The 20,780-nt window shown below is 42.6% G+C and overlaps 1 protein-coding gene across 10 annotated transcripts in view; it reads right to left on the bottom strand.

The window, feature by feature from the left end:
- The window catches only part of LOC118509863, a 109,805-nt gene that overhangs the window by 30,456 nt on the left and 58,569 nt on the right, over positions 1-20,780 (bottom strand). For 9 of the 10 annotated variants that reach the window (XM_036051082.1, XM_036051073.1, XM_036051085.1 and 6 more), the window contains 3 exons: positions 11,988-12,133; positions 11,721-11,887; positions 11,438-11,632 (listed from right to left, as the gene is read on the bottom strand). In XM_036051082.1, the coding sequence (XP_035906975.1) occupies positions 11,438-11,632; positions 11,721-11,887; positions 11,988-12,133 (508 nt within the window). The remainder of the gene's footprint in view (positions 1-11,437; positions 11,633-11,720; positions 11,888-11,987; positions 12,134-20,780) is intronic. The other variant, XM_036051081.1, reaches the window with a different exon arrangement.

Below are 20,780 nucleotides of genomic sequence, written 5' to 3'. Positions count from 1 at the left end.
AAAAAACTCTCGTTTATTGATTTTTACGCACGCTGCCGTGAACGAAAGCAGCGGATACGCGGGCCCTGAACCTTCCGAACATTCAATTGTTTCGTATTTAACAATCGGCAATTTATTTGACCAATCGCTTCAATAACCTCTCGAATGCTCAACATCGTAAGGGCGTTGATAGGAGGAGAATGAAGTTGTAAGAAAAAAAAAAGGTTCAAGTTAAGCAGTACAGTTTTAAAGGTTTTTTTTGCTAGGTTAAGTTCGAAGAAAAGTATGTCTTCTTAGTGATCGTTATTATTCTTTACTTTTTAAAACATACGATGTCAATTTAATATCTTTTTTTTGTTTTGGAAAAGCTTCATAATGCAAAAGAAAGTACAATATCTGCGGTTTTGCTCCTTTCTATTACTTTTTTATGCGTTGAAGGGAAGATTTTTATATTGTGTCTTTTCTGCTGATAAGGGGAAGAATCCAAACAGCTAGATCCGAGCCGAAGAACTTCGGTTGAAAGTTGAAACACTTTCTCATGTCGAGGAGAAAGAATACAAATCTGACAGAAGATAGCTTTTTGCCACCCAACAAGGTTGTTGGACCGCTAGGACTGCATCCTAAATAAGCAGAAATCAAAAAGGGATTCAAGGATATGTACAGGGTTTTACCGTTGTGGAACTTGGATAAAAGCGTCAGAGCATTAAGTTTAATTGAAGAAGGATATCTTGGACAAGATTGGATATTGTTATCAAAATCTTGCAGCCCATGCCTTAGTTGAATTATATCTCAGAATCAGCGTTGGTGAGCTACTGGTTATTCGAAGAGACTTATGTCACGAACAAAAATTTTTGGACAATTTGCTATTCAATCATGTCCCTAGACGGTATAGAAACTAATCTTCAGAGCCTAGAGGGAAAAATCTGAATGTTTATTTGTATAACAACTGTGGCTAATAAGACCCAGCTAAAAGCTGTAAGGTCGATCAGGACTAGGAATAAAATTTCCAAAAAATGCTTCTTTAGCGTAGAAGTTGAGCAAAATTAATCTATCGAGCTAAATGATACAATTTTATGATAATTACCATCCAAAGTTAGTGTTAATCGTTTGGCGCATTTGACACTTACACCCTGCAATGCTGTCCGATATTTCAAATGTACGAATACTGAACGAAACTCACATCACTATTGAAACAACAACGAGTTTAACCGCTCGGGTAAACGCTAATTGTAAGAAAGCACGTAAAAAAGTAACCCCGTTTTGCATTAATGCATAAGGTACACGAATACGCCACGATCGTCCATGCAGTGCCCTGCATGACCCCACGGCTACATACAACCATACATCACCGTGCATAGTTTTATTTGCTGTTGAAACAATAAATAACCGGGCGCGCTTTGCACACCACATTAGCACAGTTTTCATCGCAGTTCACACCCTGCCCGGTGTGAACTGCTGCGCCAGGTTCATGTGTTAACCAACTAGAGATAAACCAACAAATCATAAACACCCGGGACCATTGTGTGTGTGTGTTTCGCTTAAAACGACAAATGTTTTGTTCCATAGCGGTGGAACATTGCACCGAGCATTCAATTCTGCATTGCACACCATGCTTCCCATCGCCCAAAGGACATGCCTTTTTCATTCTTCATTGAATAGACGCAAAAAAATGGTGCCCTTGCTGGGAAAGCGTGAAATCAAATAGAATTCTAAAAGGCCACACACAAACCGTAGGCAAAAAAGTGATTCCCATTCGGAGTCACTGGTGTTTGTCGCAGAGCAGAAAGCAACTGCCGGCATAAGAAACATATGCATACACGAGAAGGGTGAGAAATATAGTTTCACTTCCGATGGCCGTATCCGACCTTGCACCTTTCTGCACGGGTTCTATTTTGCTGCTTGAAGCCAAGCCTCCTGGGGCGGTGGTGTTGGTGCATTGCCATGCGGACAAAATTGAACCCTTTTTTCCAGTTTTCTTTCCTCATAATCGCCGTGCTTTTTTTGTGGTTGTTTTCTTGCACCAAGAAAAGTTATTTAAATGAGTGTGAAAATTGTACACGGTGAATTTATGGCCACCGGTAATTTGGCGATACTTATCGCACGGCTGCAGTTTATGTTTTTACCCCGCCGAGCTTTTCGTTCCGTTGCAGGGCTAACAGGGGTTCTATCGTATCGTTGTGAGGGGTTATTTGCTCCAGAAGTAAAAAAGAAAATCTCCAGCCCCGGAGGGAAAAGCAGGCAATTCCCTTCACTTTATTTTGCTGATAATTTGCAACATACACTCACATGGATAATGTCATGTTACGAGCCAGGAACAAATGCAGCATCGAACAGCACTCTCGGTGGTGGTGGCCTTTTATTTCTGCACTGTTCGCGGCACTGCACAAATGTGACAGCCCGGCGACGATGGCGGTGGGTGATGACCTTGCACCGTTACCCTCGGGCCAATGCCATTCTTTAACAAGCTATTTTATTCAAACTGCACATGAAAAGTGCAGCGGGAATACAATGCCTTTGCACCGGCGTGCCACTAACCGAAACTGCGAAAGAACACAAGGTCTAAGTCAAGGCAAGGGTTCGGGGTTTTCTTCGCCTACGCCGGGCAGCTTACTATCCCCATCGGGAAAGCTGGAAAACTGATACTCGTTTGTGCACGGTTTATACAGAGCAGATCTTGATTTTCTGAACCAGCACGATCAAGCGCAAGCGTAAGGATTGGGAGAATTTTGTGTGCGAAATTATTTTTCACCGCCTGAGGAAATCGGTAGAAAAATGGTAATTTTATCGTTCCTCGTTCCCGGAGAATGCAGTTGCATTTTTCCGAGGAAATTGATATCCCCGTGGTGAAAAGCAATCCACGAACAATGGCTTTTGCAATACGGAGGGATAGAGGGATTTGATCTGGTGTTGAGCAGCTGGGTAAGCTTGTCGAGTAGTGTTTTGCTGATTGCATACACGCAGGAGTAAAGACAATCAAATCAAACGATCCTAAGGTTTCTGTGGGAAGTTTTGCTGCATCATCATCATCATTACGCCATCGAACACCCTTCCCTAAGACAATAATCAGTAAACGCTCGTTAAGATGACGAACTACTATTTAACCTCATTCGTTACTTCGTGCCATCCAGGAAGCCAGGATCGCACACCATTCAAAGGCGCGCGCCATTTACTATTCATGAAGCAATAAAACTGATTACTATTAATTCAATCTTAGCACCAGTGCGATACACAGACACCATCTTGGACGCTTCAATGTTGTCCATTTGCTGTCGAAGAAGTTCCGCAATTGGAGAAGGTTTCGAGGACAGCAGCGTACTGTCGGGCTTCAGCTCCCGAGGGCACCCGCTAGCAGCTGCTGGAGTGATTTTGTTTATTTTTAATTTATTCCTATTGCCGATTCGGATCCCGTGTTAGCGAAACTGGATGCTAAAATCAAACACAGGGACACACACAACATCACGGACAGTCCTACGGGGAAGTCTGCTTCTGTGCTCCGGTACCGATCGTTTGAAGTTTTGCTTTAACGAGCAAAAGATTTACGGAGCCAGGCGTGCTTCCCCGGCGCGGTGTTTGGGACAAATCCAAAGCAGCTGAACGATTCCGTTTCATCGTGGAACGTGCCGAAAGAAATAAACGACATCATCGACACCCTTCTTCTTGCCACCGTTGCCACCACGGAGACAATGTCGTGCAAACTCATTCGGAAAGTAGAGGACTTTTGTTTTGTCGCTCCGCTTACGGAGGTATCAAATGGCGCACTACCGAGTGCCAGAAGTGTCGCTATCCAGTGCAGCTTTGTGTGTGTGTGTGTGTGTGTGTGTGTGTGTGTGTGTGTGTAGGAAAAGGTTCTCAGGGAAGGACGCACACACTCATGCACAGATCGGTATGAAGTGTTTCCATTTCCGCTTTGCTTTCATCTCCTTATTGAGGTCATAAATTTGTGCGACGGATTTTCTTCCGACTTACGGAGGGTTTTTGGGTAAATCACATCCGGAAGTGAGAAGCGATTGGATGCCGTACGATTGTGGCTGCATTGTTGTCCGTCGTTCGGCTCTTTGTCTTTGTGCTTTTGTGGACGGGAAGCAGTGTCCTGTTACGATATTGCTTCACAACCGAAGAAAACTGTTTGGCTGATTGATCAGCAAGTTAAAATCCACTTGTCAACGCATTCAGAATATTGCATTTTACTACCAGTGTGCATTTGCACTAGCTTTTATGGTAATGAATAAAAAGGGAAGCAATTTCAAATGCACTAACAATACAGCCAGTCCATGGCTATTGCGTGCTGATTAAAATCAAGCCCTCAATTTTGCAGTTTAATATCCCTTATTCGATTATAACTCTGACGTGGACAAACCATTTTATATACACTGAGCACAATATTATCATAAAATAGTTTCAATTATTTAGGTTCATCGTCCCAAATGTCCTACTAACAATGATTGAAACCACAAGAACTAGGTTACTTTTTAGTCATAAGGGAAAATCTGCACTCAATAAGCGCACAAAGCCATGATTATCGTCTTATAAATAATGGAAACTCATTATGGAACTCCAATCATTGCAATCATCTCTCACAAAATGGACTTCACAGCAGGAGCACATGCCCTTATACAGTATAATATGCGCTGTTTTCGAGCATATTGGGTCAAAGAGATCGTTTTTGGAATATTATCGGACACAGTTTTCGTTTTTTCGTCGCCGACGACAGTTGGCGACTGGTTCAACGATAAATGTGGCGGATTACGATAAAATCTACCGGCAACGGAAAGCAAACGGAAAGGATAAAACAAACCAGCGGGTGCTTTCCGTCGAGAACGACGCATCCCGTGGCGCTTCATCATCATCATCATCATTATCGGGATGATTACCGTATTGCCGTTTCTGATGAGCGACACGATTATGAAGATCAAACTCATCGAATTCATCACGTTTGAGGAGTTTGGAGTTTATCACCAAAAATCAAGAGCACGTAATGGTTTCGAACCAATAGCTGTGTAGAAAAACTTTCCACCTTCACCTTTTTGGGTAGGGCTGAAACAAAATCGATTCCGATATGGTCGTTTGCACTTCATTTCCGCTCGATGGGAGAAACATTTTTCCTCTCCCGGCATCAAACATCCCACGACCGGGGAACATATGGGATCGAGCCAAAGGGACGGAAGGCGAAAGGAAAGGATCACCGCCAAGGACATCAGAGACTACCGATGTGTGTGTGTGAGAGTAGGAGAGCTTTTGCTACCTTTAAGCTCCAGGTAAAACATCAGCCAAAGCAGGCAAAGCCAACAGAAGCGGAAAGACGAAACCAGGAAATGGCTGGCCTGGGTTCCACGAAAAACCGTGGTTTGGATCCGAAGCCCTGAATAATTTAGTGCTTTGCCGGACGCTTGTCGCAATGACGTGGTGCCTGCGTCGGTCGGCAAAAGAGCAGTATTTGGTGTTTTGTTTTCCTTCCATAAGGGTCTGGGGTAACGCTCGCCGCCCGCCAATGGTGGTCACCGCAAATGAAAGTAAGCAATTGGAACATTGATTTTTGTGTGCCTCCTTTGGCGTGAGTGTGTGTGTGTGAGGGTGATAAGACCAAATGTATAAAGTATCAGCACACTCACACAAAACAGACGACAAAGCATTGATTGGGAGAGCCGTACATCGATAGTGAGCAATTTAAATAATTTTGCTCGAATTTGAATTCGATTATGCCGATCGTTAGCATTCATACGAAATGATCTTTCCTGCTGTTGTTGTGGTTCGCTCCAAGGGATCCCGAGCGTGGATATGATATGGCGGAAGCCACGAAAAAACGGTCTACGGTCCATGCTGAGACTAAATTCAATTGTCGATCGTAAAAAGCGAGAACCAGGTGGAATGTTGTGATTTTCAGACGAGCGGTCATCATCAATCACGTGCGCGTGATAAGTTGATCTCCCAAATCCGTTTCCCATCAATCGGTAAATTGGAATCATTTCTGTTTTTAGATATCATTAGGGAAGGAAGATTATTCGATGTTCATTACGGAAGATTTGAATTGCATTCAAGCTCAATTAATTTCTTCGTTGTTTTGCCTTTTACAGTCATTTGCCTTAAGGTTTATTTTGTGAGAAAGGTTTTTAAAGCTTTGGTGTTGGATCTTTTGAGTGTTAAAAGATAAAATGTACTTTTTCTTTAAATACTGATACTGAATACTCGATTAATAGCTCAACTCTAGAGTGAGTAGTTCAGTTTTTATAGCTCATCATTTGCTTGTATGTGATCATTGGAACTTCGTACTTAAATTAAACTTCCCTCAAACTATTTAAACATCTTTTCAAAGCTTTTTCTTCATAAAAGAAGCATCACATAGCCTGCAGAACGTTTCAAATCACACTATCTCGCAAAATAATCACTATAATTGGATCAACTTTATCATCCATCTTTGACGTTTTCTTAAACGGTAAAAAAGGCACCTAAAGAACCACCAAACTACCACTCTTTTGCTGATGTATCAAACTCTCTCCCTCTCACACACATACACCCTTCGTTGTCGTACGAAAATCCTCTCCTTCCCATTCCAAAACCAATCGAACATCGGAACCCATAACAACCAAAGACAAATCACCTCAATTATGAGCGATAAACAGAGTTTTGTAGTCGGCAAAAAGTTGTTCTTCTCAAACCGGGCCTAGCGCCCGTGTGTTTCTCGGTGCGTTTGTGCCGATTCGGAAATACACGGAGCATGATATAATTCATACGAAACCGTAAAGCCGGCCGAGACGAGAGCCACCCTGAAAGTATCAAGTTCAATAAAATTGACATTTCATGGGGATAAAGAAGGAATCATTTATTTTCCTAGAGTTGATAAGGCGTCTGCAGACCGAACCCGCCCCCGGGTTCGATTATTCACACTCACACAGAAAGACACGCACTGCATCGTTTCTGGGTGGCTGGTGTGCAATGATAAAGCATTTAAGGATCGCTTAATCACGTGATAAATCGCTACGGGCAAACAGACTTTGAGTATGAAGCTTGAGGTTTGCACGTATGGATTTATTTCTCCTTCTATTTTTTTGCTTTGGGTCGTGTTTCGGTATGTTCTTTTGTGCACCCAGACTCAGACCCAATGTGTGTATGTGGATTTGTTTATGCTATCGGTTCCACACAATCCGATCGGATTTTCTCGCCTTCGCTTCGTTCACTAATACGGCGCGTAGCTTTACGTCTGCATCTAACCACCTTCAAACGAGTCGAAATATGAGAAATCGATTTCGACGACCCGATCCGGTCCCTCAATGGTGTGCCCCGTGGGAGCGTGTTAAGAAACGAAATCCACCCAAAACCGAAGCAACCGAGGTACGTCGCCACCGGTGGCTGTACTAACCGATGCTTTCCGATGCAAAGTTTCTGCAGAAGACAAGATCGAACCGCAACCGGCAACTGCTTATGCTAAGTTATGATAGCACCGTGCGAAAAGGGGGAAAAGCGAAAAGAAGTTGTTTTCCTTTGGCTTTTCTACGCTCATGGTAAATCGCTTCATGCAGAACGAAGCACCAGCTCCGTCCAGCTTACAAAGGAATCGTGAAACTGATGCAAATACACACAGGATTGACGGGTGGGACTTGCGTTTTGCTGATCCCCAAGCCCTAGAAGCAAACGACAGGCTTCGGGGAGGAATGCTTTTTCGCGATGGAGCATTCTCCGGTTAAAGTCCTTCGCTGCTACGCAAAACTTAGTCATCGGACGGAAAGCAATCGCACGCTAGCACATCCCCGAACTTCAATGGAGGTTTGTTCATTTTTAGCCCAATCGAACTTTTGTTGAACAGCAGGATGCGCACGATGCGAGAAAAATTGTGGTTATTTGTGGAGGGGTTCCGTTTTATTTCGTTATTATTATATTATGCTTGAGAAGAAACGTTGTGGTCGGAAGTTTGGAAGTAAGAGTTTTGTGGCATTACTCGGAAACCTGCGCCTCAAACAAATAACGGGTCGTTGGTTGATAAGCAGATTATGATCGTAAGAGCGAAAAGAGAGTTACAGTCGAGTGTGATTTCTTCTTCCAGTTTGATAAGTGTTGTATTCATACGCAAATATAGCAATACACTCGGTGCTCCCAAATAAGCATTTTGTTTACAGAATATTTACAACTCAAAACCAGAAAATCAAATCAATAGAAAACTCCCATCGAAAGCGCATCACATCCTTTACATCCCCAATGAAAAAAAAACTGAAAAATGGCGTAGAGTAATATCAACGCTAAGCTAAGGTTTATAACAAAAATGGATGTAGAATTATATTGTAAGGAATATTACATACACTCGTGTGTGCTTTAAGTTTCCCCACACAACCAATGTACATCCAACGCCGCAGGGTCTATAAAGTAAAGCACACAGACACAGATTATTTGCTTCCAACTGGCTGGCTCGTAAAGAAGAAATGGTTTGGTTAAAGGTATTCACTTGAAAAAGGTTGCTTTGCTTTGTTTTTGCTACCTACAAGCGAGATGTGATGTATTAAAGGTGAAACTTAGGGTTGAGAAAATTGTACGCAACATAACACGATGCATTGACAAGGGGAAACGTGAATAACCAGGCGCCTCCATTGAGCTGCATGTTTGGCTATTATCGATTTTTCTTCGATCGATTCAATGGTCTAATTTTTCGTGTCGAATTTTTGTAAGAATAATTTTAGAGTTCATATTTTTGCTGCCTCTTTATCTAATGGAGCCGCTTTAAAATTGAAGATCGTGGGATGTCCACTCAACATGTGTTACAAGTTATATTGTAGGAATATTAAGCTCTGCTGATTTTTTGTGAATAGGTCAATTTAATTGTGAGATAGTATTAAAGAAGTGATCAAAAAAGATACTGATACTGGTGTGGAAAAGCAAATGAATAGAGAAATTTTTATTTTAGCAACCATCAACCTACGAACCAAGAAGATTCAGTAACACAATAGAAAGGGAATCATTTGCTCTGGAGAAATGAAACAAAATAGTTCTCAAAAAAAAGCAGCAAATCTTTTGCATTGAGAAAGAAGAACCGTTTTGCTGTTTGCATTGATGGCAACGTGCGGAAAATTGTAACGTAATCTTCACCGCCAACAGACGAGAGAAAACGAAACAACAGAAAAAGACTCTATAGAGGGTGAATTGTAAAACGAAACGAAACAAAACACAACCATACAGTTTGTGAGAAGGTTCAAGGAACAACAGTGGTATACAGTGTGGTCAGTTGGCGATTAGATTAGAAGTTTGACTAGAGAGTGAATCAACCCAGACGAGTCAACTCAACCGTGGTGTCACAACGGTGGTACAAAGCCAATCATAAAACAAAGATGGCAAACAGAGGCAAGTAAAGGCGTTTAGATTTAGTGGTAGAAGTGGCAGTGGTAGTATCAGTAGTAGTATTGGATAGCAAAAAGGAATCGCTTTACTTGAAAGTGCAACATGGTGAAACGTTCCAGTCCAGGTTCGGAATCCTGCGGGTTTGTTTGTTTTTTTTTTGTTTTTGGTCGATTCGTTTCGAGTTGAAGTTGCAGCGATGGTTGAGGGTGATTGGAAGAAAGAAGAAGAAAAAAGAGAAAGGAAAAGGGTAAATCTGATAGGTAGAGGGTTCAAACGCTTTGCATACGATAAGTTTTGCTTAGCTTGGTTTGGTTTTGTTTAGACAGTAGGAGAAGAATGGCTTTCTTTTTAAATCTACTGATGAAAAGAGAACTGATAAGGTATAATATTTTAATCGGATAAATCAAGATTAATTTAATTTTAATCATCTTGGTATTTTGTTTTAAACCACAGGGATCAATGATACTTAAAGAATGGTTATCCAATTCAATGATATTTTATCGTCTGACGCCTCAAAGTAAGCAATACATTTTTTGATGATAAATGTTTATGCTCTACGCCAAATTTTAAGACGGTTAAACCTTTTCTTAATACAAAGCCATACCAAAAATTTCCCAAATTCTTGGCTCAGCAACTATAAAGCAGGAGATGGCGTATCAATTGTGAACAAAAAAACGCCTTGATTAAAAACTGCATATGAAAGGAAAAATAGACCACATTTCACGAAAAAATCACTTCTTTTAGTCTATTTTTTGTAGAAAAAAACATGAAATTCAAATAAATTTTAAAGGTGTGCTTTTTGACCAAAGAGCATAATGAATACTCTAGTATTTTATAATGAAAACAAGTTTGCTCAACTTGCTAAAAAATCAAGAAATGAGTAATATTAAAAATATTTTCCTGACCATATCCACATTTTAAAGCATAGAAAGTGTTAACCGCTGGATTCAAAAGTACAAAAAACGCATTAAAACTGTGTCGAGCCAGGGGTTTAGCGAAGAAAACGATAAATCTGAACGAAACGAGAGCAACCAGCACCAAGTGTGCATTCCTTTATAAAAGAAACGCATAAATTGATGTCAGGTGAAAGAAAAACGATAGAGAAAAGAAAATCCTAAATCACAAACCCACAGCTTGTGGTGTGCTCTAGTGTGCACACTAGGGAGGGGAAAAAGGGGAACCAAGGACACAAAAAACACAAGACACACCAAGATAACAAAACCAATAAACGCTCACGCTAAAAGTTGCTCATGGGAAGTTTGGCTGGAGAAAAAATGGGAAATCAGCAGCAGCAGCAGCAGCACAAGAGACTAGAACGAGGAGGAGTAGGAGTTAGTAGAAAACAGGAGAAAAAACCAAAATCACTAGTGCAAAAAACAACGGAACCGACACACACGACAGAGGAAGTATGGCTGAGAGAAAAACAGAGCGAGAGAGAGAGACAGAGAAAAAGTGGCACATACTGTGCGAGTGAGATCCAGCGATCGTGAAACCGTCTAAGAGAGTGAGAGGGAGAAGAACATAAACAGGCAGAGAGAGAGAGAGAGAGAGAGAGAGAGACGATAGGCTCATTCACACCGATGAAGTAGAGCAGAGTAGAAACAAAGTAGTATCTGACCGAACTTGTGTGTGTGTGTAGGTGTGTGTATACGGGAAAGGCTAAGGACCCTTCCGGTAGTGTTTGTTTTAAATCAGTATGTTTGAAAAGGGGAAGTTCACTAAAAGGGAGGGTTACTAACAGTTGACCAGGGATCGAAAGCCAGTACTAATGGATTGAAGGATTCAATCATAATAGACAGGCGAACAAAGAGAGACAGTGTGAGAGAGAGAGAGAGAGGTTGGATGGTAAAAGAAAGAGATAAACGATATTGGAAAATGGTGTCAATCTCGTTACAGCGACACAACGGGGAGTAAAAGGTCATCGATCCCGGAAAACCAGCGGTGGGAAAAATGATTGGAAAAATTGTCGGAAAAGAAAAAAGTATACACACACACACACATAAATATATATCCGCTGTCCTCTACTACGCCTCGATGCTTGGCACACACGACCAGCATCGGTTCGCGGTGACGAGAAGTAGAAAGAAAAACGAACACACACGTACAAAATGAAAGTATGAAGAGAGCTGGACGGTCCTACCTGATGGGAATGTTGTCCGTTGCAGGTACCATTGGCACAGACACCAGTACCAGGAACCTTCAGCTGTTCCTGCTTGTAGTCCGGTTGATATGGAAGCAACATTCGTATCTTACCCCATCGATTAAAAAATAAAGCTATAGCACCAGCCCAGACTATTAACACTAACACTACAATACCGATTTCTACACCACGGATCTGTCAGTTGCACGTGGAAAGACAAAAAAATGGAGAAACGATAGAAAGTTGTTAGCGGTGGGCCGGTGTTCTTGAATCCGTCGCTTACCGTTGGAAGTTCGCGGGACGTGGAGTTAACTGATATATTGCCGAACTCGTCGTTAAAGATGCCGATGCCGCTGAGCGAGGGCGCTGTGTCGGCATGCGGTGAGTTCGGTGGACCACTACTACCTACCAGCGAACCGGAGTCCTGCTGGTACGATGTCCTTGGAGGCTCTGAAAATAGGTGGAAAAGCAGGACGAAAAACAGGGCACTAATTAAGATTGGCGATCGGAGAAAACAAAAAACTTTTTCCTGTCGAGGCGCACTACCTACCCAGCGTTCTGAATACGATCGGCCGGCTGCGATACTTTTTCCCGTTCCAGACGGCGGCCACCGTCAGCTGGTACTGTGTGTCCGGTGTCAGTCCGCCGAGCGTCACCGCGTCCCGGTTACCGGCCACCACTACGACAACCCTGTAACTTGAAATGCATCAATTATCTTGTTTTGTCAACCAGGCTACGGGCGGTAACGATGTAACGATGCAGGCAAACGGCAGGCCACTAGCGCAGGCCACGATCGCCACACCAGACAGCAGCATGGCCAGCATTGGGATGGCAGCCCACAAGCACAAGCTTCATACCGAAATAAGATACCGAAATTGGAAAATGGAAATTAAACCGAAACAAACAAACAAAAAACCGATGGCCAAATACACGATGTGTAAACAATGGAGCGTATATTAAGAACAGCGATATGTTTACTGCACACAGCAACAACTTTGAATGAGAAAAAAAATGGAAAAAATTGATAGAAAAATAAACAAACTAGCGCTCATGTAAGGGATGTGTAGTAACACGATGCATGCATTGTTGGGGGCTTTTTTTTCTGTCGTGTAGTATCCCCCACGATGGATGACAGTAGCTTGGAGACTCGTTTCCAGCGTGCTGGAACTGATGAGTGAGACGCACACAAAAACACACTGCGCTCTATATATGGCAAGTAAATCTAGAAACAAGTTAATAAATGCAGTAATGGAATAATATTGATGCAATTCGATGCGGTTCGGAACGGTTGATTGCAGCGTAATGTATGGTAAAATAATGTAGGGCTTCAGGTGGAAGGAAAATGCAACATAGTAATAGGAGGTATTTGCTATAAAAAATGTGCTATAAAATCAAAATAATTTAAAATAGAGGTTGATAATAACATCTATTTGCTATTGGATGTTTGAGTATGATAAAAAAAACAATCTCCAGAGCTCCTGTGTGGTAGCCGTGCTCTCTTCAATGTTCCCTTTTTGCAACTGCTTAAGTACATACTTTTGCCTCGCACCTCGTTCAAACATGTGAGAATAAGCCTCTTGATAATGCTGCATGATTGATAGCAAACTGTCATTGATCCACAGTCCATAACAGCTGTCACAACTTCAAGTACGCCTGTTGTGAATCGAGTTTTCGATATTATCATTGCATTGCATTCGGCATACACTCAACCAGCACTTGCAATGCAATGCTTTCTGATTGGCAGCATTCGGCGATGCAAACTGTGCAAACCGGCCCGTCAAACCTAAACAAGAACCTCTCCGACCGTGTGTCGGGCAACAAATGCCCAAATTGGCTTACCACCTGACTGGCATCGATTTTCCGGGTTATTTTGCCGGTATGCGGTATTAGCATGTCAAATTTGTACACAACCAACCACCGAACCCGGCGGTGGAATTTATGGGTTTAAATTCAATTTTAAGCTGTCAAAATGGAAAACCGGGCTCTGTAGCTGCATTTGAAGATGTGTGTGTGCTATGAATACGGATTTAAGGGTGCATTTTTATTGCGCATTCGAACGGTCATGAATTCATGGGGCTGTTGCTGTTGAACACGTCCGATCCTGTTTGTGAGCATTTTCTGTAGATTAATATTTGTTCTGGTCACGGAATTTTGCCATAACATTTAATGTCCTGATTTGTTTGTAAGTTTTATTTAAAACGAGTCGCTTGTCTCGTCATAACCATAGGTTTTCACATGAGTTTGCTATGAAGAAGGAGATCTACGATAGTACTGCAACTCGCGACACGAGTTCCACTTACTTCTGGATACGTTCTCCTTAGGACTCAAATCAAACTTTGACATAACCTACCAAGCATTCAGGTAATTAAACTTAATTATACTGGTGCAGCAAACGGTGTGAACTGCATAAATCTTCACCCAAACTTTGATGCTTATCTGTCCAACAGATGTCCTACAACAAGGTCGGATCTATCGTGCCCGCGTACAGAAGTCCTCGTGATCGTAGTATGAGTGTGAGTGTTAGGAATTTCGAACCCAACTTCTCGAAGTGAAACGAGCGAAAGCCCCATCGCACAAAGCTTTAACTTAGAGCCGATTATATCTAGAATTGGAACTCGACGAGTGTGATGAATATTAAATTACGCTTTCTTCACCACCGACACCGGGCTCCTGCTAGCTGTGGCTATAATTGAAAAGATACCATTCGTCCCGGGTTGAAATGGTGGAAGATTTATGTGCAAATTATGCAAATTTCGATGGTAATTTTCCGCAAATGTCAGTAGCCATAGCAAGGACCGGTCGAGTTCGAGTCCCATAAGAAAAAAAAAAGACGAGACTAGAGACAATAAATCTTAGCGTACGTATTTAAGGTTTCCTAGCTAACGTGAGATAATCTGCTCTTCTTCATTTACCGAAATTATTACTAGGGTAAATGAAGTTCAGAAGTTGATGAATGATGGTGGATGGAATCAATTATTTTGCTCACTCGATCATCGGGATTTGGTTGAGTATTACTGAAACATGTCACGTCTTTCACTCTTATTTCTCTTAAACGCTCACTTTGTTGAAGGTAAGACAATCGACAATAAAAAAGCAGAAAAGATTGGACACAATAACCCATCGCATTGCAAAAGGAAGGAAGGATGCCATCCAGGTTGAATGTTTGTACATGCATTACGGCTTCCCGGACACAATCGTCGGTTGGGAATATCCATCCGAGCAAGTGCACGACACGAGTACGGGTAGGTCAAGAATTAATGAAACTTGCCTCGTATATGAACTTGAAAACGCACATCACCAGCGATATGTTGTAACGCTGGGCGCACGTGTCACTGTTTCCTTTCGTCCTTTCCCAAAAGCACCATCCCGGGGGGAAGGAAACACCCGGAGTCGCGAGGATCATAGCAACCAGCAACGAGCTCGAATCACTTGGCCATGGGGCTTGGCGTTTGAATAATTAAACCGCCCTCCCATGTGTGTGTGTGTGTGTATGTGTGCGCTCGTGTGCTCAACGCCAACCCATTTCGTGACTGTTGTAACGCCGGGTGAAAGCACCAACATTTCCATGCCTCGAAGGAACGGTGTCTCGTTTTATCCTACCGAAGTTACTCATACAATTTCGTTGGTCCTGTTTTATCTACCCGTCCCCACAGTGCTTTTGTGTACCGCACTACCGAACACCCAACGTACGAGCTTTAAGGTTTCTTATCTCTCTGACCACTGGTGTAATGCTTTCCATATAAACAGGGTGATATAAACAGGGATGAAACCAGCAAAAAAAAACCATCACGATCAACTTAACTATTCACCCAAAAAACAGAAACAAAAAAAGGTGACCTTTTACATCGAAAAAATGCACGCAAACTTAATAAACTAGCGGCTGAAACGGCTTCGTGGCACGAATGATTTGTTACATTACGTAACGCGGCACGACAGGTCAACTCTCCTCGACTATTCTAATGAACCTGAAGGGTCTACAAGCTACAGAAATACTTCACAAGCGGACAGCAGCTAAAAATTCAAACACCACTTCCGGCTGACAGCGGGCATTAAAAGTTCGACAATACACGCACTTAGCCTGTGTCCAGGACCGGCACAATTTATTTACCCCCGGTTTTTTGCTGTTGTGGTTGCTACTCCCTTTTTTTTGGACCCTTTCACGACACGATCACGTATAACGGACGTAAGGGATTCACCGCACACCAACGAATCACTTCATTGCCGGGTTTCGCAAATTGGGCGCAAATTTTGCCGTTAGCCCAGCGCAGTGCAATTAATTTGATTTAAAACAACACATCACATGGTTCCACCATTCCACACAGCGTTGTCAGTAGCAGCAGCAGCAGCAGCAGCAGTAACACTAGCGCGCGCCCGGAACGGTTAGCGACAGGACGAGAACTGATTTCCGTCCACCAAGAAGTGTAGGTACGTCTCTCGCGCGCGCTTACATAAATTCTATCACTCGACCACATTCGCGTCACTAGCGGCCGGTACTGAAGGCCGTGTGTGTGTGTGTGTGTGTGGGCCTGAATACGACCTTACTCAGGTCTCCAAAGCAAATGGGCAGACTCTCGTTCCAGCGTCCCTCACCGTGAAGTAGCAGTAGAAGCGCACTCACAGTCGGCTGAACAAAGCAGAAAGTGAAATAGAGAGCACAGTATTGTGTGTGGAATTGCATCAGGGGATCATGGAGACGGTGTTACGGTTGTGTGGCATGGAACGAGTCGTGGAAGGGACAAAAATAGCTCGGACGGTGGCAATGGAGCCCGAGCTGGGAGGGCTCCCTCTCGACCACTTGAGGCCGGTTCATCGCGCGTTTTGCAGTGCAATCGCTTTTCCTGCTAGCATTACAATGGCAGGACGATTGGACTGGTTGACCGAATGGATATGGAAGGAAAACCGGAATATGAATCGTCGCACCCGTCGCTAGTTACGTTCGCGGTCTCGCTTTTTTTTCTTCTCTTTGCTCGTTCTACCAGAACCAGTCTTAAGCGGATCGTACACCGATCTGAGCACAAATACATGCGTACCCTCAGCCTATAGGAACAGTGTACATTTGGTGATGGTGGTTTTAGTAAGTGTGTGGGTAAAAAAAAGGAGGAGAGAAATTACATGAACCATGCCGCTGCACTCAGTTCGGTCCGTACGGCGGATTAAAAGTTACGTCCAATTTATCACGTACGAAACGCGGTGAAACGCACACAGACAGTGCCGGTTGGTAGATTACGATCGCCAATATTTTTGATTTCACTGCCTGTGCGGGAATCGATCGATTGATGTGCATACACATTAAAATGGTAGATGCGGTCGATACGTAAACGACCTGTGCTGTGGTTGATTGCAGTGGCGCTAGGCAATAAAGTTGTAGAAAGCGTGAATAAAAAGATATTGAGCAGTTGAGGCAGGAATGAATGAAAGTGGGTAGAAAAAGACACAACAGAAAAACTATGTCCAGAATGGGGATGAAGATTTCCACAAGCGTAAAGAACAACAAATTAATAAGGGGAGCTTGAAGAGACATATTTTAATGTAAACATCATTTTGTTTTTAGGGGTGACGGAAATTTTGTTCTGCAACCTACTAGGTTTCGTTCCGTTCCTTCAATATAACTCTCGAACCTAGGTTCCAATCAACTCGCAGAATAGGTTTTTTGCACCTACATTTTGGTGTCCATGGGAAGGTTAAAACAACCACTCAAAGGAAACTAATGCCCTTATTCCATGATGGTTTGTGCGAACGAGAAGAGTACACTGAGCGACTCGATGGAAGACGCTTCCACTGTCTAAATTTTCAGTTCCTGAGTAAGTAGGTTTAAAGAACCTGCTAATCTGATTCCGGTCCTTTTCGTAAAGAAACGGGTGCCGTTCTGTTCCAAAAAAATGGATTATCTATTTATCTTATGAATTTCTTTTAAGTACTCACAAAACTAGTTCTAAAAGATACTGGTTAGAGAATTCAATCCGACGCTCTAACCTCCAACTAAATGACATTCGTTTAAGAAAAATAGTTTGATACAGTAAGTGCTCTCAGCTATGATTTCGTGATGTTACGATGAACCAGATTCAGATTACCGGTAAAAAAATTCTACAGAGAGTTTTTTACCCTGAACTTCACTTAAAACTGGGAAGATAAATTCGGTTGAAAAATTATGTTTCGGGTTTTCATGCCTTATTTGCGACACATAAGTGTCAAATGTGGCTCTGACTTTTCTGACAAAAGCTTAATCAGTTTGTGCATGTCATAACAAATAAGGTTATTAGCCCGAACATGAATAAATAATAGCAATATTTAGCCAGCATTGTCCTCACACTAATCAAAACGTCCAAATAAGCACAAGAATAGCTCCTGGAAAACAAACCCCCACAAGCCTTACCCTTATTTTGATATTTGTGCATTAAATATGACCATGACATTTATGCCACAGCGCTACGGCTCACTATATCAATATCAACAACCCTCGCATCCCATTTTTCCCCGGCCATTGTGAAACATTTGTTTAAAACCCCTAACACGCCGGTGTGCCTTCCAGACACAAATCGATACATCGATACATTTCCATAATCCACGTGTGGCACATTAACGTCAAAGTAAAATGGTTTGCAATTTGTCATACCGGCAGTGCTCTGCCACGGAAAGTGATACTTCGAGTTCGGGGAAAATGTGATGTGGTATGCTTCTGCACCACACCCCGCCACCATTAATATGCATCGACTTGCGGAGCAAGAAATTCGATCGCTTAAACAATCAATGACAAATGGCTACCCAGCCCTGATTTTACCGCGCGTTCGTAGCATTTGCTTTACCACGCAGCTTGCTATCATCGATAGCGCAGGCTCGTGTAAAATGATCCGTTGCGCTTATAATTACACCCTCCACTGTCCCGTTTGCTGCATGCGCTGAGGCGAATGAAGGCCGCGGGAGTGCTATCAAAAACGCTTGATATGACACGAGCCGACGTGATGGTGAAAACGAATACTCGACCGTACGGCGATCTCATTTCCGGACACGATTTGACGTTGTCCGATCTGCACCCGGAAGCTCGGAAGCGTTTGAAGCAACGACAATCGGTACTACGCAGAAAGAAATTCCCTGCTGAGAATCGCAGAGGAAGTGTAGAAACTTAACATACGCAACAACTTTTGGCTCGTGTCGGCCACGTGGTGGTTAGCATGCTGATAAGCTTCTTTGTCTTTGTCCTGTCACTTTACTGTCATTATTGCGTTTGCATGTCACTTCCGTTTTGGTGGACACTGGGCTCGCTTTGCTGGGACTCGGAACCAGCGCGGAGGGGTACGGTTGACGAAAGGTTGACAACAGTAGTCTGTCTGCGGTACACCCCGCTGGGAAATACACACCGAATGGTAGCGTAGCTTTCTGAAGACACTAGACACAAAACCACAAAAAACACCGATGGAAATGACACGACCATTTCCCACCCCAACCAAGTTCTCTTGCTCGCTCGTTCATGTTTTGGTTTGCAACTATGTGTTCCTTTCTTTTTCCTTGTCCATAGCATTAATGGGCCGAAAAGGAAAACCAAAGTAATGGCCCACCTCTAAGGGAGGTCCAAGGGAAGGGGAACAACATCACCAACCATGATGGCAACAGTTTTTATGTAAGCATATTAAGTTTCCTTCTCGAAACGATCGGCTGAGTGGGCATGCGGGAGCGGTTTTGCTTTTACTGCGTCTTTTCTGCCACCGGCCGCTCTCGAACGTTGAATGTTTGCCGAGCTTTTCTTAGCCGAATCGATACGGCATATGGTCTGGGCAAATGTGGGCCAAGGGAAAATCGCACATAAACACACCGCAACCCGGAAGAGAATTTGCGAAAGGGCGAGTGGACAAAATTTTACCACACAGCGTACAGGACAATATCTCTGTCCGAAAAAGGAAAAGCCATGCAGTATTGCCGTTGGGGCTATGAGGGCACTGCACTCTTTTCGGTTACATGGTACCATGGGGTGAAGTGTGAAAGGATTCCATGATCTTGTTAGCACTGTTGCTAGCTGCGTGGAAGATGACTGTCGGTGCTGTCATCGTCTGTCTGGTTTGATGGGAAGATTATAGCAAGTTGTCAATGTTCTTGCTTAATCAATCAGGTCTACACACGAAGGAGTATTTTTTTAGTTCAATTTAATGACTTTTAAATTTATACTTTTTGAAGTTAAATCAACTAATGTGTTAAGTGTCACATATAATTAAACAAAAACAAAATCAGACAAATTTATAAGACCATCATTCAATAATTTTACTAACGCTCATTCTACATACTTCCATGAGTCATTTTAACTTCTTAATCAGAAGGCACAAAAGTTTGCATAAAAGCTTGGTCTATTTTCTTCGTTAGTTCTCATGTAAGAAATTATTTTAGGAGACCCTCAAAACTGTGCAGAATAAAAATTTGTGCGATAAAACTACAGTAAATCATAAATATGTTATAAAAAAAAAGCAGTATTCTATATAAATTGGATCTATAAATTGGCATCGTACGCCTAAGTGATTCAGATAAAGTCTATAAAAAAACAAGGTAATTCCAGATAGTGGATGGCATAAAAAAGCAGATCCGGGGTTCAAATCCCATCCCGTCAGCCTCCCTGTGCACAGGGCTGACTATCTTGCTACGGCTAAAACCAAGTCACAAAAAGCCAGAAATGGAAGGCCGAGACCTTTCGAGGTTGCAGTGTCCAAGGAAGGAAGGAAAGCAAAATTATTTACTGAAGAAAGGCAAAATTAGTTCTATTTAAATAACGCACTGTTGGTTAGATTTTGCAGCCCCATAGTTTTTTTTTTTTTCATTAGAACGCTTCACGGCTTCTTGGCTTACTACGGAAGTACTCTGAAGTCCTTCACACAACACACCTCTTATGCATGATGTCTTCTCTCTCTCTCATGTGAAAGACCCAAAAATCCTTTACGGGTTGGTTCGTTTTTCTAATTTTCTTAGGTATTAAACTATACTTCAACGGCAGTTAACTATTAAACTATTAACGGCAGTTTTGTAACTAGGAACACCTAAATTAAAACTTACTTGCCACATGAAATGGATTGTCTTACAGTTTCGTCCAAAACTGTACATACGATGCCAACGACACTCAACTCAAACTAAACAGCCATCCATTTTTTTCGTATTTTACCCTGCATCCTTAAAAATCGATCCCGTCTACAAATTGCCCACCCTCCCGCATTCAAAAACGACACTAAAATTATCTTCCCACCTGCGGGCTCACTTTCTAACTACGTTACACACTTCAATCGGTTCCCGCTGTTTAGATGCGTTTCCGGTGCGACGGCGACAAAAATTTAATCCAATCAAAACTTTCACTTCACCAAAAAGGCTCCAG

This window comes from Anopheles stephensi, chromosome 3 (assembly GCF_013141755.1).
Source record: "Anopheles stephensi strain Indian chromosome 3, UCI_ANSTEP_V1.0, whole genome shotgun sequence".
Lineage (NCBI taxonomy): Eukaryota > Metazoa > Arthropoda > Insecta > Diptera > Culicidae > Anopheles > Anopheles stephensi.
The sequence above is the reverse complement of the archived record's forward strand: the minus strand, read 5'-3'. Positions and strand labels throughout refer to the sequence as shown.